Source organism: Pseudorasbora parva, chromosome 25 (genome assembly GCF_024679245.1).
Source record: "Pseudorasbora parva isolate DD20220531a chromosome 25, ASM2467924v1, whole genome shotgun sequence".
Lineage (NCBI taxonomy): Eukaryota > Metazoa > Chordata > Actinopteri > Cypriniformes > Gobionidae > Pseudorasbora > Pseudorasbora parva.
Window position 1 is genome coordinate 34,646,941 of NC_090196.1, and position 15,000 is coordinate 34,661,940.

Sequence of the window (15,000 nt, forward strand, 5' to 3'; positions counted from 1 at the left end):
ATGATGGATGGATGGATGGATGGATGGATGGATGGATGGATGGATGGATGGATGGATGGATGGATGGATGATGGATGGATGGATGGATGGATGGATGGCTGGCTGGCTGGATGGATGGCTGGATGGATGGATGGCTGGATGGATGGCTGGATGGATGGATGGATGGATGAAAAAATGATGGATGGATGGATGGATAATGGATGGATAGATGGATGATTGATTGATGGATGGATGGATGGATGGATGGATGGATGGATGAATGGTTGATGGATAGATGGACAGATAAATGAATGAATGAATGAATGAATATGATTGATGGATGGATTGGTGGATGGATGATGGATGGATAGACGGATGGGTGGGTGGATGATGGATGATTGATTGATGGGTGGGTGGGTGGATGAATGAATGAATGAATGAATGAATGAATGAATGAATGAATGAATGGTGGATGAATGAATGATTGATGGATGGATGGATTGGTGGATGGATGATGGATGGATAGACGGATGGGTGGATGGATGATGGATGGATAGACGGATGGGTGGGTGGATGATGGATGATTGATGGGTGGGTGGATGGATGGATGGATGAATGAATGAATGAATGAATGATGGATGAATGATTGATGGATGGATTGGTGGATGGATGATGGATGGATAGACGGATGGGTGGGTGGATGATGGATGATTGATTGATGGATGGATGAATTGAGGAATCAACTTTCCCTTGAGCCTTTGATATATTAAAGGTCATGGTAATATAAGAATATCCTGTAAGTTTCAGAGCTGAAAACTTCCTTGTTAGTCAAAGAAAAGCTTTTATAGACACCAGGCTTAGAAAATGAGTCTCTTAAATCAATGAGATATTAGAAGAGTGAAACTCCGCCTCTACAGATAAATGTGTTCGCCTGCTTCTGTAGCCCTGCCCTTCTGCTTCTGTAGCCCCGCCCACAGACTCGTGCAGCTAAACGAGCAATAAACATGGCGAAGATAGCAAGATATTGCGCTGTGCCTGGTTGCGAAAGAACAGTCCCTGCATAAGCTTATGATAGGAATGAGGGGACGTTTGTTTGCTTCATTTCACTGCGGAATCGTTTGTGAACAAGACACAGGTCGAGCTGGACTTGCAGACATTTGAGATTAAAACACAAAGCTGTGCTTCTATATTGGATCCGACAGGAATGGTGCAACACACTTATGTGAGTAAAACATGTTTTTATATGTGATAGTATTGCATTGTTTCAGATCGTTTTAATTATGAGTACATGTCTAACAGAACATACCTCAGCACGCTGTCACAGGCTGGAGAATCCTTTATATGTTGGTTTATTGCGATTCGGGGTCACACTTGGTCATGTATGGGCCAGAACTCGCAAAGCCCAATGTCCCAAGGCTGTGTGTTTTTCAGACGGGCTACCAAAACGTTAGCCTGTCGGCAGGCTGGTGAATCTCAAATAGTGAAATAACATTTATTTCTTGATCTGTTGTACACTCTCTTGACTTGATATTTAAAGAGCACGCCTGCGCATGTGTGCGGTTCGCACTTATATCTACCGATCAGGCGGGCCAAGTAATAAAAAAATAACATTCCAATCAATCGCGGGTGGATGAGTAATAAATCATTGTGTTTGTTTGATGAAGACGTTGAGCGAGCCCTGTGAGAGAATCATTCCTGTGCCGCTTTCAAAACAATCCCTCCCTCATGTGAATTGACAGCGGAGCTGAAGCTCATTAAATATGCAAATCTTATCCAATCCTAGCCATGGGCGTTTACTTCCAAGTCTCCAGTGACACGCCCATCAAAACCCAGCGTTCAGGAGAGAGCCTCAAAACCAGTGTAGAAAATAGCCTATTACTGATTAGTTATGATGTTTCTGAATAAACACACAAACGTCATTAGTTGACCTCAGAGAACAGCATAAACAAATAAAAAAGCCAGTTGATGACACCTTTAAACTTTAAATCCTGTCTGAAAACGGCTCTTACGGTGGGTCATTTGTGTTTGAGGTTCATTCAGAGTCAGCAGCTGTTCTGAGGGTCAGCAGGTCAGCAGATTTCTCCAAATAAAGGTCTTGTTTAAAAAGAGCAAGAAATCTGCTCCTGCGAAGACAACAACATCCCGACCCGGCTGCAGAAGTGGAGCGGCGGCGTCCTCACTGTAATGCTGCTCGTTGAACTGTGTTTATTGAAGTCAGCGCACAATAGGGCCTTGTGAAAGATGTTAATTACACTGTACGGCGCGTCGATACAGCAGGTGGCTCTGACATCGGGCGACTCGGGCTGGTATTGATATTCCCTTTCTTTTCAGCCGGAGCTAGAAGTGCAAGGCGAGAGGAAAAGAACTCATTAGGTTCCTGTTTGTAGATAAATCAAAACCTGCGTATCTGTAATTGGCTTCTCTGGAATAATGCTCTCAACCGTGATGATTTTTTCTGAGGAGTAGGAAATAAAAATTGGTAGTCTGCACAGGCAGGCGGCTGATGACTTTTTGGCAGCTTTCCCCATTAACGCTTCCCCTTCAAGTAAATCTCAATAGAGACGTGCAGCGCAGAGGAATTACAATGTGAAGGGGCGTTTAGCTCGTCTGTATCCGCATGTGCTTCCTGTGCCACTGCTCAATCTACAGAAACGTCGTCTGAATTGAATGTGATGAGAAGAGTGAACAATATATACACATGCTGCACGACCACGGGAGTCTGTACACAAATGAACAAAGCTGTCATAAAGGATCAGTTTGAATTATTCTCTTCTGCTCACCAGAGATGATCATAACTCCAGCAAACAGTGAAATATTCCTCCAGTGTAGCTCATCTGTCCTCTGTGTGAATATACAGTAAAGTGTGATTTATTCCTGTGATCAAAGCTGAGTTTATCATCATTACTCCAGTCTTCAGAGTCACATGACCCTTCACTAATCATTTTCACATGAGGATCTGATCATCACACACACTTATGATCATCAACACACACTTATGATCATCAACACACACTTATGATCATCAACACACACTTATGATCATCAACACACACTTATGATCATCAACACACACTTATGATCATCAACACACACTTATGATCATCAACACACACTTATGATCATCAACACACACTTATGATCATCAACACACACTTATGATCATCAACACACACTTATGATCATCAACACACACTTATGATCATCAACACACACTTATGATCATCAACACACACTTATGATCATCAACACACACTTATGATCATCAACACACACTTATGATCATCAACACACACTTATGATCATCAACACACACTTATGATTATTATCACACACTTATGATCATCAACACACACTTATGATTATTATCAGTGATGAAAAACGGCTATATTTCTGTGGAAACTGTGATTCATTTTATATTTCAGGATTATCTGATGAACCGGAAGTTCAAATGGACAGTGTTTATTTGAAATATAAATTATTATAAACATCTTTACTGGCACTTTTTTGATAATTTTGATGCATCCTCGATTAATAAAAGTATTAGTTTATTTTTTTCCTTCTTAAAATCAAACCCTAAACTTTCCAATGGTAGTGTATCACAGTTTCCACAAAAATATTAAGCAGCAAAAACTTTTATAAATCATGGAATACATTTCATTTTTACATAGATTCAAATATATTTTTGTTTTAAATAGTAATATGTCACAATAATACTGTATAAATGCAGCTTTGGTGAGCCGATAAAATACATAAACATTTGCAATGATCCCAAACTTTTGATTTTTTATTATAAATATACTACAAGCAGTGTTGGGTAAGTTACTCTAAAAGTAATTATTAATAGTTGCTATCTTCAATAATGTAATTAGATTATGGTACAAATTATTCTCTTCAAAAAGTATTTCATTACTTATTACTTTCAAAATCCTATCCTCAAAATTAATGCCATTATTGTATTATATATATATATATATATATATATATATATATATATATATATATATATATATATATATATATATATATATATGTTATATATATATATATATATATATATATATATATGTTATATATATGTTATATATATATAAAACAGTCTATACACAGTATTTAGTTTAATTACTTGTGAAGTAACTGTAATTAAATTACAGAAAAAATATGAGTAATCCCTTACTTTACTTTTCAAGGGTAAAGTAATTAAATTACAGTAAACTAATTAGTTAGTAACTAGTTATACCAACACTGACTACAAGTCAACAATTTTTACAAGTTTTGAATTTATATTTAGTATTGAATTAAATTAACTTTTTGGAAGGAAGAACACTACATTTCCCAGAATGCATCTCCTGTGTTTGAATTGCAAATTCACTAAAGACTAGGGAATATAATTCTTTATATTTGAGAGTCGGTAACCGATATATTGACCGATATAAATCTAAATCCACATTTAATTCTGAGGGTTTCATTCAGCATGAACTAACAATAAAAAATACTCCTTTTAACAAAGATTAAGAATTGTTTAGCTGTTGCATTGTAAAATCTTACCAATATATCTAATATTATAATGGACATTTATGCGTTTTTGCATTTGCAAATGCATTTTAGTCATTCGAACACGAGTTTATCATTCCTGACACTAAACATAAGGAGAATCCCAGCTAAAGTAACATTTTGCTTACATTCCCATTAATTTATGAGTCCTAGGGATGCACCGATATGAACATTTTGGCTAATACCGATAACCGATATATTGGCCGATAAATTGAAATATTGTTGTATACTTTTTGAGAGCTTGATTACAAAAACAAAAGTCTCACTCTTTTTACAAGATATAAAAGTAAGTCTCTGATGTCTCCAAAGTGTATATGCAAAGTTTTAGTTCAAGATCATGTTTTATAGCATGTTAAAATTGTCACTTTTTGAGGGTGAACAAAAATGTGCCGTTTTTGTGTGTACCTTTAAATGCAAATGAGCTGCTGCTCACGGGGCGGAGCTTCAAGAGCTTGTGTCAGCAGCTCCGATTACCTCACGCAGACACACACTAAAAATGTCCGAAATTTTTCAGCCTTTTATGATCAAACCGGAGTCAAACATTGATAGTAGAATTAGACAGGACGTTTCTAAATGGATAGTTGATGAATTTATGAGTTAACGATCGTCAAGTCATTGATTAACATATTCTGTCATAGACTTGTTTGGCGTTGTGTCTTAGCTGGGGACGTGGCGTGGGGGAAAACAGTCCGTTACCCGACACTGGAAATGCATGGAGTGAACCCAGTATAGCCTATATAGAATCGCTTCTGCTGATCGAATGAGCAAGACATATAGAAAACGGAGCCGTATAGAGTGGGTAGAAAAAAACACTCAAAGCAATGGCCAGAGGTGTCATTTTCTTGTCAAAATGCTGCTCCCACAAATACCCATTTCACAAATCACCCAGTCTTTCTATAATTATAATAATAATAATTCATTACATTTATATAGCACTTTTTTCTAGGCACCCAAAGCGCTTTACATAGAAGGGGGAATCTCCTCAACCACCACCAATATATATCTATGATGATGTTTATTCAGTGTTCCCTAATTTAATGCATTTAGAGTATGTATTACATACATTTAACATTTTAAAATGATCATAAAACTTGTCTTGTGCTGTTTTTCTGAATATGCCGTGTGCAATGCAAAGGGCATTTGTTCATGTATTAGTTTGGGCTAGAATAGAAACATGAGCAGAGTGTAATGTCAAGCATTAATTTACCGCAAACATCTGTCAAAACATCCGGAGATATGATGAGCGGTTTGACACCAATGAGACACGGGTTTAGAGAAAGTTTAGACCTCCATCAGTTAACTAAATGATGAATTTTGAGACACTAGATCTCAGAAGTGTTTTGTTATAGTAGATGGGTTTAGTTAAAACGGAAATGCTTCAAATACATTCATTGGAAAACTCTATAAAACATGCCAGGAGAACCTTAAGGCTTATTAGCATGAATAATTAATTGCAAATGCATGCAATTTTGATTATAAATCTTAATTGTCCAGCAAAAAAAATCCATCAGGCCAATCAGAAATAGCTTTCGCTCATATACTGAACAAACTACTATGGTTTTCTTCATATTATATAGAAGTCAGACTCCCGCGGTGCTCGCACTCATATTTGACGGTGGTCAGAATCAGTGCTGGTCAGCAGGTGAGGAGAATCTCCAGGGATATTGTTATGGAGGACATCTGGAAAGTTTGATGCATGTCAGGTCGTTAGAGATGAGCGTGAACCGCCGGTGAGCCTCAGGGGCGGGTACTCGGCCCGCTTTATTTGCAGATGCTGCAAAATATGCAACACAGCTCCTTTTGTTTGCAGCTCTGGCTGATGGCAGAGATCCCGCTGTGTGCTCTGCTGTCAGTCACATTATCAGGCACAAATTATGAAGTATCGTTCTACATTTGGTGGGAAATGTGAGGGGCGCTCGTCTATGCAAAACTCTCCAATGACCACATCACAATGGTGGGTGGTTGCCGGGGTGTTGCTATGCATTCTGACAGCACAGCTCTGCTTACCCTTGCATTATGTTATTCTGGGTATGAGTGTTATGTTCATCAAACTGACCCGAACTGGATTCAATACAATTCACTTTTACAGTAGAGCACTTCCAGATCATGGGTTTAATTCCCAGCAAAACACATGAAGGGATAAAAATATACGCATATGCAGCTTCTTCAAACAAAAGCATCTACCAAATGCATAAATGTAAAAGTAAATTCCCTCGATTTAAACAAAATATGTAAATAATCGCAATTGTAATATAAATTTTGGTAAATTTTAGTTAAAGCTTTTATGCATAATGCATTAAAAAGGTATACATTATAACCCATTATATCGTTTCATAAATAATTGTGACCAAAGTTAACATGCATTATAATATTCTCAGATTCCTTGTTACACCTGAAATAGTTTTTTGTTGTGTTTTAATGCATTATACCTTCTAGAAGTGTATGTTTTATAACTGCATTATTCATGAGACCATACGTGAAGTTTTATTAACTAATTTCGGGAGGAGCACATACAGATAATTTAACAACGGAGCCGTCAGCGAATCAAACCTAATTAACAAGGGGAGCATGTCAGATAATTAAACCCAATTAAACACAAGTCAATTAATCAATGATAAGAGGTGTATTTATACAACAGATTTACCTCCTCTCCTTGACCATTTTTATTTTAGCATCCCTCCACCACACCATCTCCTCACTTCAATTTAATAAACTCTCATCAGATGCCAAAACAATCCATAAAACATTACAGTCTAGTTATAGAGTATCTTTATCACGGGGGGGGGGGGGGGGGGGGGATACTCTGGATTCAGACAAAAATCAGAGCCCGGAGCCCTGGACAGCACGCCAAATACGCATAATCTTTACTCCATTTAATTGATGTAAGTGTGAACTCGTGAAAGTGCATTATAAGGTGCATTACAAGGTATAATTAATGCATTAAAATACTGTTATGATGCATTATACATAAAGGCTTTAAGTAAAGTGTTACAGTGTTTTTTGTATATTTATGTTAAAGCCTTTATATTAGTACAAATCGAATAATTGTGAAAATCTGACAATGCACATGTTTGGACAGATGCAAATGTTGGGGGCGTGCATGTGCACGCGTCACGGTTGGGTTTATGTTGAGAAGCACTTATTTTCCCGTGGTGTTTTTGATTTACGAGATTTACAGAAGAAGGAGGAGGCAATGGTGTTTGAGACGCACAGTACAGGGCTTGACATTAACCATGTTCATGTGCTCTTCCTTCGGACAAGTAAATCGTTCATTCACTTGTCAGAGTAAAAAATTTGGAAAAAATTCGATATTTTTTTAATTTTGCGTGCGTGTGTGTGTGTTGTAACTATAATTTATTCTGAAGCAATATTCTCACCAGTGTTCAATCAGCTTTTACATACTTAAATCTGCATATTTGTGAATTTTTATTTGTAATTTTTTTATTGAATCATTTCAAATTAGTGATATTTGTACCTTTTATAAAGGGCATTTCCCCCCATATCTTATTAAATATAGGCTATGCTTCAGGTTTAATTTTATATTGTTCAATTTGATCAATACATTAAATTAAATTAAGACACTATAAGGGCTGTTAACAATAAAATTAAACAATTTACACTGAAAAATTACAACTGCATTAAGTAATGTTTTGAGATTTGTAGTTTTGAATAGACACATAAGAAATGTTGGAAAGTATGTTTAAACATGAAACTAAACCTCCAGTAGGTGGCAGCAGGTGAGTCTTAATGAGTGAGTCACTGAGTCGTTCATTCAAACGATTCATTTAAACACTGAATCATTCAGTAACACACTTGTTGCTGTGAGACGCGTTATGGTTCTGCTGTGTGTGAACGATTTTCGCTGCTGAAATCGAACAAAAGCACTCAATATTGCATCTAAAATGTAAGTGAATGTTAATTAATTGTTTATGGAGCTGTCATATGAAATCAGTGTCATTTTCAGTCGTGATGGTATTCAGGAAACGGCTTAAACGCTCTAGTGTTGTAATTTCTCCTCGAGAGGCTGCACGAGCGTCAACAGCGCCACCTTGTTATCGTCAGTTCATCATATATTATTATCCACCACTATCGTTGGCCACTTACACTAAATTAATGCACAATCATTCGTGCATTTTGGTGATTCGTTAGTTATTTTTGGGTTTAATCAGGCTCTTGTCCGTCGGGCAAGTAAAATAATTTTTCACTTGTCCCTTCAAAAAATCCACTCGTCCCGGACAAGCGTTAATGTCGAGCCCTGCAGTATGTGATGTCCATGTACTGAACTCTTATGAAGACTTATGCATTTTTTTCATGTCTTTTTATTCTCTGAAATTTTCTGGGGACCCCTTAGAACCTTCTGGAGGACCCCTGGGGGTCCCCGGACCCCAGTTTGAAAACCCCTGTTCTAGGGCACCTTTAATGAAACAAAAAAAAGTGGGGAATGTTGAACACTGCATGCACTCGACTGTATATACTGACAAAATAATCGTATACACTACAGTGTGTAAAGACGCAACTATTGACACTCTGTCTGTGTGTGTGTGTGTGTGTGTGTGTGTGTGTGTGTGTGTGTGTGTGTGTGTGTGTGTGTGTGTGTGTGTGTGTGTGTGTGTGTGCAGATTGCTGGAGCTGGAGAGCAGTGGACAGAAGAGTGAAGTGCGTCTTCATTTCCAGACCAAAGGCCTGCAGACGTACACTGAGATCTTCCCTTACACACTCGCAGACGGCCAGTGGCATAAAGTGTCCGTGTCCATCAGCGCATCTCATGTGGCGCTCTATGTGGACTGCAACAGGTACTGCTATACTGAGGTGCAGGGCTTTAGACTTATAATGACCCCATAATATGAAGAGCCTCGTGTGTGGGACCCTTCTTCTGGGTGTGTCCCCTGTCTCAGTCAATGCACTCAAAAATCATATTATATACGCATTAGTTTCTGATAAGTTACTTCATTATATCTCTTTTCTACTCACTATAATAATTTACTGTTAAATGCATAATTTATTTGTTTATTTAAAACAGATTTTTATCAATTTATATTAATTGTTAATTTAATAGATTAATAAAAAATATTATATATATATATATATATAATAAATTAAATAAATGAATATATATAAGAATATAAATAAATTAGATTAAAATAAATAAGTTATTATATAAGATGGTATATATATATATTATGGTATTTCTCAAACTTTTGCACATTTATTTAAGCCATTTTTTATATTTTTAGTATTAATTTAGCATTCAATCATTTATTTATTCAATCTAATTTATTTCTTTTCTTTTCTTTTTTAAAACTTTGTATATGTATAAATGAGAAATTATTTAATTTTATAATAAATTAAGCAGATGTATTTATTTACTTTTTTTAAATTTAATTGTAATTATTTTTTACATGTTTTACCATGTGTTCATTTAAGATTTAATGTTTATTTATTTTAATCTTAGTCTTTTATCTATTTATATTTTTCATGGTTTTTCGCAAGACTTTTCCACAACCTTTTTGACGTGTTTTCCAGTAAAAATATCTAAAGATCCTTGAATCAATCAATCAATCAATCAATCAATCAATCAATCAATCAGTCATCTTTATTTCTATCGCTCTTCTCCAGTGCCGATTGTGTCAGAGCAGCTTCAGTGTTAAACAGGACAATACTGCAGCAGAATTAGATTTGGCTGTACAGTCGTTCTGGAGTAAACAGTGATGTTATCAGCTTATTTTAATTTATCAGAGAGAGACAATGTTGGCAGATCAGTATTATAGTTTATAGAATTAAATAAGACCTAATTCATTCATTGTATTTGTATATTTAGTTGAATAACTTGGATCATAATGTTAGTGTCCCCAACTGAGGAACCGAAACTCCATCAGGGCATGATGGAGAAAAATAAACCTTAGAGAAACCAGACTCAGTTCTCCTCTGGCCTACACTCTAAAAAATTCTGGTTAAAAAAACAACCCAAGGTTGGGTCAAATATGGACTAACCCGGCAATTGGTTGTTTTAACCCAGCAATTGGGTTGTTATAAGCAAATATTTAAACCAACCACAGGGTTAAAACAACCCAATCGCTGGGTTAGTCCATATTTGACCCAATATTGGGTTAAAACAACCCAGCATTTTTTAGAGTGTATTATCAAACCGTGTAGGATTATTATTCTGGCCACCGTACAGGTCAGAAATCATATTAGATCGGAATATTCAAAATGTCTGAGACGGGTTTATTACGTTTATGCATTCAGCAGACGCTTTTAACCGAAGTTTATTGAGGACGGCGTGTCGATTACACGAGAATATGAATATTTGAAAGATCGTAGTCGTCGCGCCGGAGACGGGTTTGAGGATGGCGATTCAGAGGAGACGAGATAAATGTACTTCAGAAATTAAAACACGTGAGGAAATCTGCCAGTGCTATTGAACAGATGACATTGGGCTGCTGTGTTGATGTTTGTTTGGTCAGAATCTACGAGCGGGTGGTAGCGGTCCCTCTGATGGAGATCCCCGAGGACACGGCGTTCTGGGTCGGACAGAGGAACAGCGCTCATGGATTATTCAAGGTCTGAAGCATCAATCGCCACACATGCACATGAGCAAACTCAGCACACGTCATGGCTTTCCTCTGTTTGTTACGGTCTATGGTACACACGCAGTATAAAACGCGATGCGCTTACTGTAACGTCACTCATTATCTGATCAGACTGACACATGAGATGGGTTCAAAATGCAAAGTAGCATGTTAAGCATTCGGCAGATGCCCAGTCTAAGCATTGCTATCGGTAAAGTGTGCTGCCAGCATCATGCCGGACACAGATGACAACACGGGCATCATGTTTGCTGAATCATGCATACCACATATGTGTGTGTGTTGTGTATTTAAAACACATCCAGTGTGTTAGTACTATTACTGAAATCTGACCTGTTTAATATGCATCACATTAAGTTTATTATGTGTCGTTTTATATGCAATTCAAAACCATAAATCATACATTGAGTGCGGTGTGTTAATGTGTGGACACTAATGTGGAAGGGAAGGTTTGATGTGTAATTCACACCCTAATGCTGTGGTTTATCACACTATAAAACCAGCACACTTATTTCAAGCGGTTTATAGAGTGTGTGTGTGTGTGTGTGTGTGTGTGTGTGTGTGTGTGTGTGTGTGTGTGTGTGTGTGTGTGTGTGTGTGTGAGAGAGCGAGAGAGAGAGAGAGGGAGAGAGAGAGAGAGAGAGAGAGAGAGAGAGAGAGATTTGATTTTAATAAAAAACTTTATTCAATCATCACAGCATAAATATTAAACACATCAAATCCAAACCAGATCAAAAATTAATTCTTCCTCCAATACTGTGCAAAAAATTGAATTGTAACACCACTGTAGTTTAAAAGATTCTGTATCATTCATTGCTTTATAATACTTAAACTCTACAACAATTCTTGACTTGACATAAGCCTTAAATAAAGATGTAATCTCTTGACCACACCTATTTTCAATTCTGTTCTTCCTTGTTTTGTAAATTGCCATCTTTGCCTGTCCAAAGAGAAAATTAATCGATTGCCATTTTATCTTTTGTTTCTGATTATACCCAGCCCCAAAAATGAAAACCTCTGAAGTAAAATGTTGCCCCCATTTACCACACAATAACTTCAACAAGTCAAAAAGTGCACAGAGCCTTTTACACTCTAAGAAACAATGAAAAATGGTTTCCCTCAATCCACAAAATACACATTTATCATCAACATCGGGATTAATGACTGATATAAAAGCGTTAACCGCTATAGCCCCATGTAAAATCCTCCATTGTAAATCACCAGATCGTTTTGTCAATGGTGGTTTGTACAGCACCCTCCACACTGGACAAATTTCTTTTTTCAACCCAAGTTTCTCTCTCCAAACTGTATCATTCCTCCCATTTAATGTTGCTTTATTTAAAACCTTAACAAAGCATTTATATATCACTTTCCCTCCTACTTCCTTCAGTACCAGATCTTGTAGTCCATTAAGGTCCAACAAAGGACCAGATAATTCTTTAAGGTCTGGTGTCATCCCAAGCTTTGGAAAAGGGTCTCTTACATCAAATGTTGCTCTTCCATTTTTAAACTCCTTAATCAAAGACAATTCCTCGTTTGTTAACCTTGTTTTCCACATCTCTACTACAGTTGACGTGTGGCGAATTGATTTCTGACCCAACAAACTGGCCACCGCATTTATATCATTCAGTTCGGGTCCAGCCACATCAATTATGTGCTTAAATGTCACCGCTTTGGTAGCACACAGTCTCTGCACAAGTCCTGGGACATTCCCACCCGAAATGTCCATACGAGCTCCTTTAATAAGAGGTTCCTGTAACAGCCAGTACAAAGATTTGGTATCCTCCATCCTGCACACATTGAAAAGTCCCCATACTTTGAAAAGTCCACAGTAGAATTGAGACAGTCCGGCCAGTCGTAATTGCTTCACATCCATTAAAAAGAGAGCAGCATCCAGTCCGAGTCCATCCACTGTGTGTAGGATTATTCCTGCCACTTTCCGCCACACCAGATCCACAGGCCCAGTCAGAAATTTCTGGATGAACTGCAGACGAAAAGTAGCAAGTCTGCTTGGTAAATGGACTAGTCCTTGTCCTCCCTCCTCTTTAGGAAGAAAAAGCACACTTTGAGGTACCCAGTGGAAACTGTCCCAAAAAAAGTTCACTAAAATTGTCTGTAATCGGGACAACAGTCCAACAGGCGGATCCACACAAGATAATTTATGCCACAGTGTTGAGGCAACCAAGTTATTGACAATTAAAACTCTCCCTCTAAAAGACAATTGTGAATGAAGCCATTTCCACTTCTTTAATTTTCCTTCTATTTTTTCAAAAACTCCTTCCCAATTCTTTTGTTGGGTATTTGAATCACCAAGATACACACCAAGATACTTAAATCCTTCTCTTTTCCAAACCATCCCACTGGGTAATTTTGGAAGTCCTCCCTCCCATTTCCCAACAGCCAATGCTTCACTCTTCTCCCAGTTAACTTTGGCAGCTGAAATAACTCCAAATTCATTAATGACAGAAACCAATTTATTAATGTCTTCTTGCCCGTTTACCATTACCATGACATCATCAGCATAAGCAGAAATTTGATGTTGAATATCATGATGCAGTACTAAACCATTAATCACAGTTCTTAATCTATTCAGCATTGGTTCAATAGCTAATGAGTAGAGCATGCCGGACAGTGCACAGCCCTGTCTGATCCCCCTAGTGACTTTAAAAGGGGCGCTCAAACCACCATTGATCTTCAGCAAACTTTCGGTGTCCTGGTACAGCACTTTTATCATTCCAATAAAGTCAGAACTAAAACCAAATGCTTCTAAGGTGTCCCATAAATACTGGTGCTCCACTCTATCAAATGCTTTCTGTTGGTCAATAGAGATAAAACCCAAATTAACCCCTAAAAGACTTGAAACATTTAAAACATCTCGTATGAGACTAACATTATCAATAATTGATCTGCCTGGCACGCAGTACGTCTGGTCAACATGAATGACCTGCCCCATCACCTTTCTTAGTCTATTTGCTAAGGTCTTAGAAAGAATTTTAAGATCAGAGCAAAGCAAACTCACAGGTCTCCAGTTCTTAATCTCCTGTAAGTCACCTTTTTTTGGTATCAGTGTAATTACTGCCCTCCTACAGCTCAAGGGCAAAAAGCCAACAGACAAACTTTCATTTAGGACGGCCAGCAGGTCCTCGCCCAGCACAGCCCAAAGCTCCTTATAAAACTCAGCTGGGAGTCCATCCATCCCAGGAGCTTTTCCGCTCTCCATGCCCTTCAGAGCATTCAGAAGTTCCTCTGCAGAGAAAGGCCTCTCCAGCTCTGCCTTTGAGTCCTCCAGGACACCTGGCAGACCTTCATAGAAGCTAGCAGATAACTGCTTGTCCTCTCTGTATTCACTGCTGTACAAATTGCCATAGAACTGTACAGCTCGTTTTCTGATATCAGATGTCTGTGTTAGCTCTTGCCCATTCTCAGAGCGTAGACAGTGAATATAACGGCACTGACCATTCTTTTTTTCAAGACTAAAGAAAAACTTTGATGGGGCATCCATTTGTGTTAAGTTCTGAAAACGAGAACGGACCAAAGCCCCCTGCGCTTTAATGCCAAGCAAATCAGCAAGAAGAGACGTCTTAGTTTTAAGTGTCTCAATATGTCTTCCCTCCCCAGTAACCTCTGCTAACCCTTGCGCTTCTATTATTTCAGATTCAAGTTTTTCCATTGATCTAGTGATGTCCCGAGAAACACTGAAAGTATACTGTTGACAAAAAGCTTTCACCTCAACCTTTCCACAATCCCACCACTCAAGCAAATTTTTAAAACAATGCTTTCTCAGTTTAAAATTATTCCAGAAGGAAGTAAACACATCTCTAAAATGAACATCACTTAACAGGGAGGTGTTAAAGTGCCAGTATGCACTCTTTAACTTCACATT

General features: G+C 37.7%; 1 protein-coding gene across 1 annotated transcript in view; it reads left to right on the forward strand.

Annotated features, from left to right (window-relative positions):
* nell2a (neural EGFL like 2a) overlaps window positions 1–15,000 on the forward strand; it is a 162,470-nt gene that overhangs the window by 29,526 nt on the left and 117,944 nt on the right. The window contains exons 4-5 of the mRNA XM_067436024.1: window positions 9,150–9,323; window positions 10,995–11,091. Coding sequence (XP_067292125.1) covers window positions 9,150–9,323; window positions 10,995–11,091 — 271 coding nt within the window. The remainder of the gene's footprint in view (window positions 1–9,149; window positions 9,324–10,994; window positions 11,092–15,000) is intronic.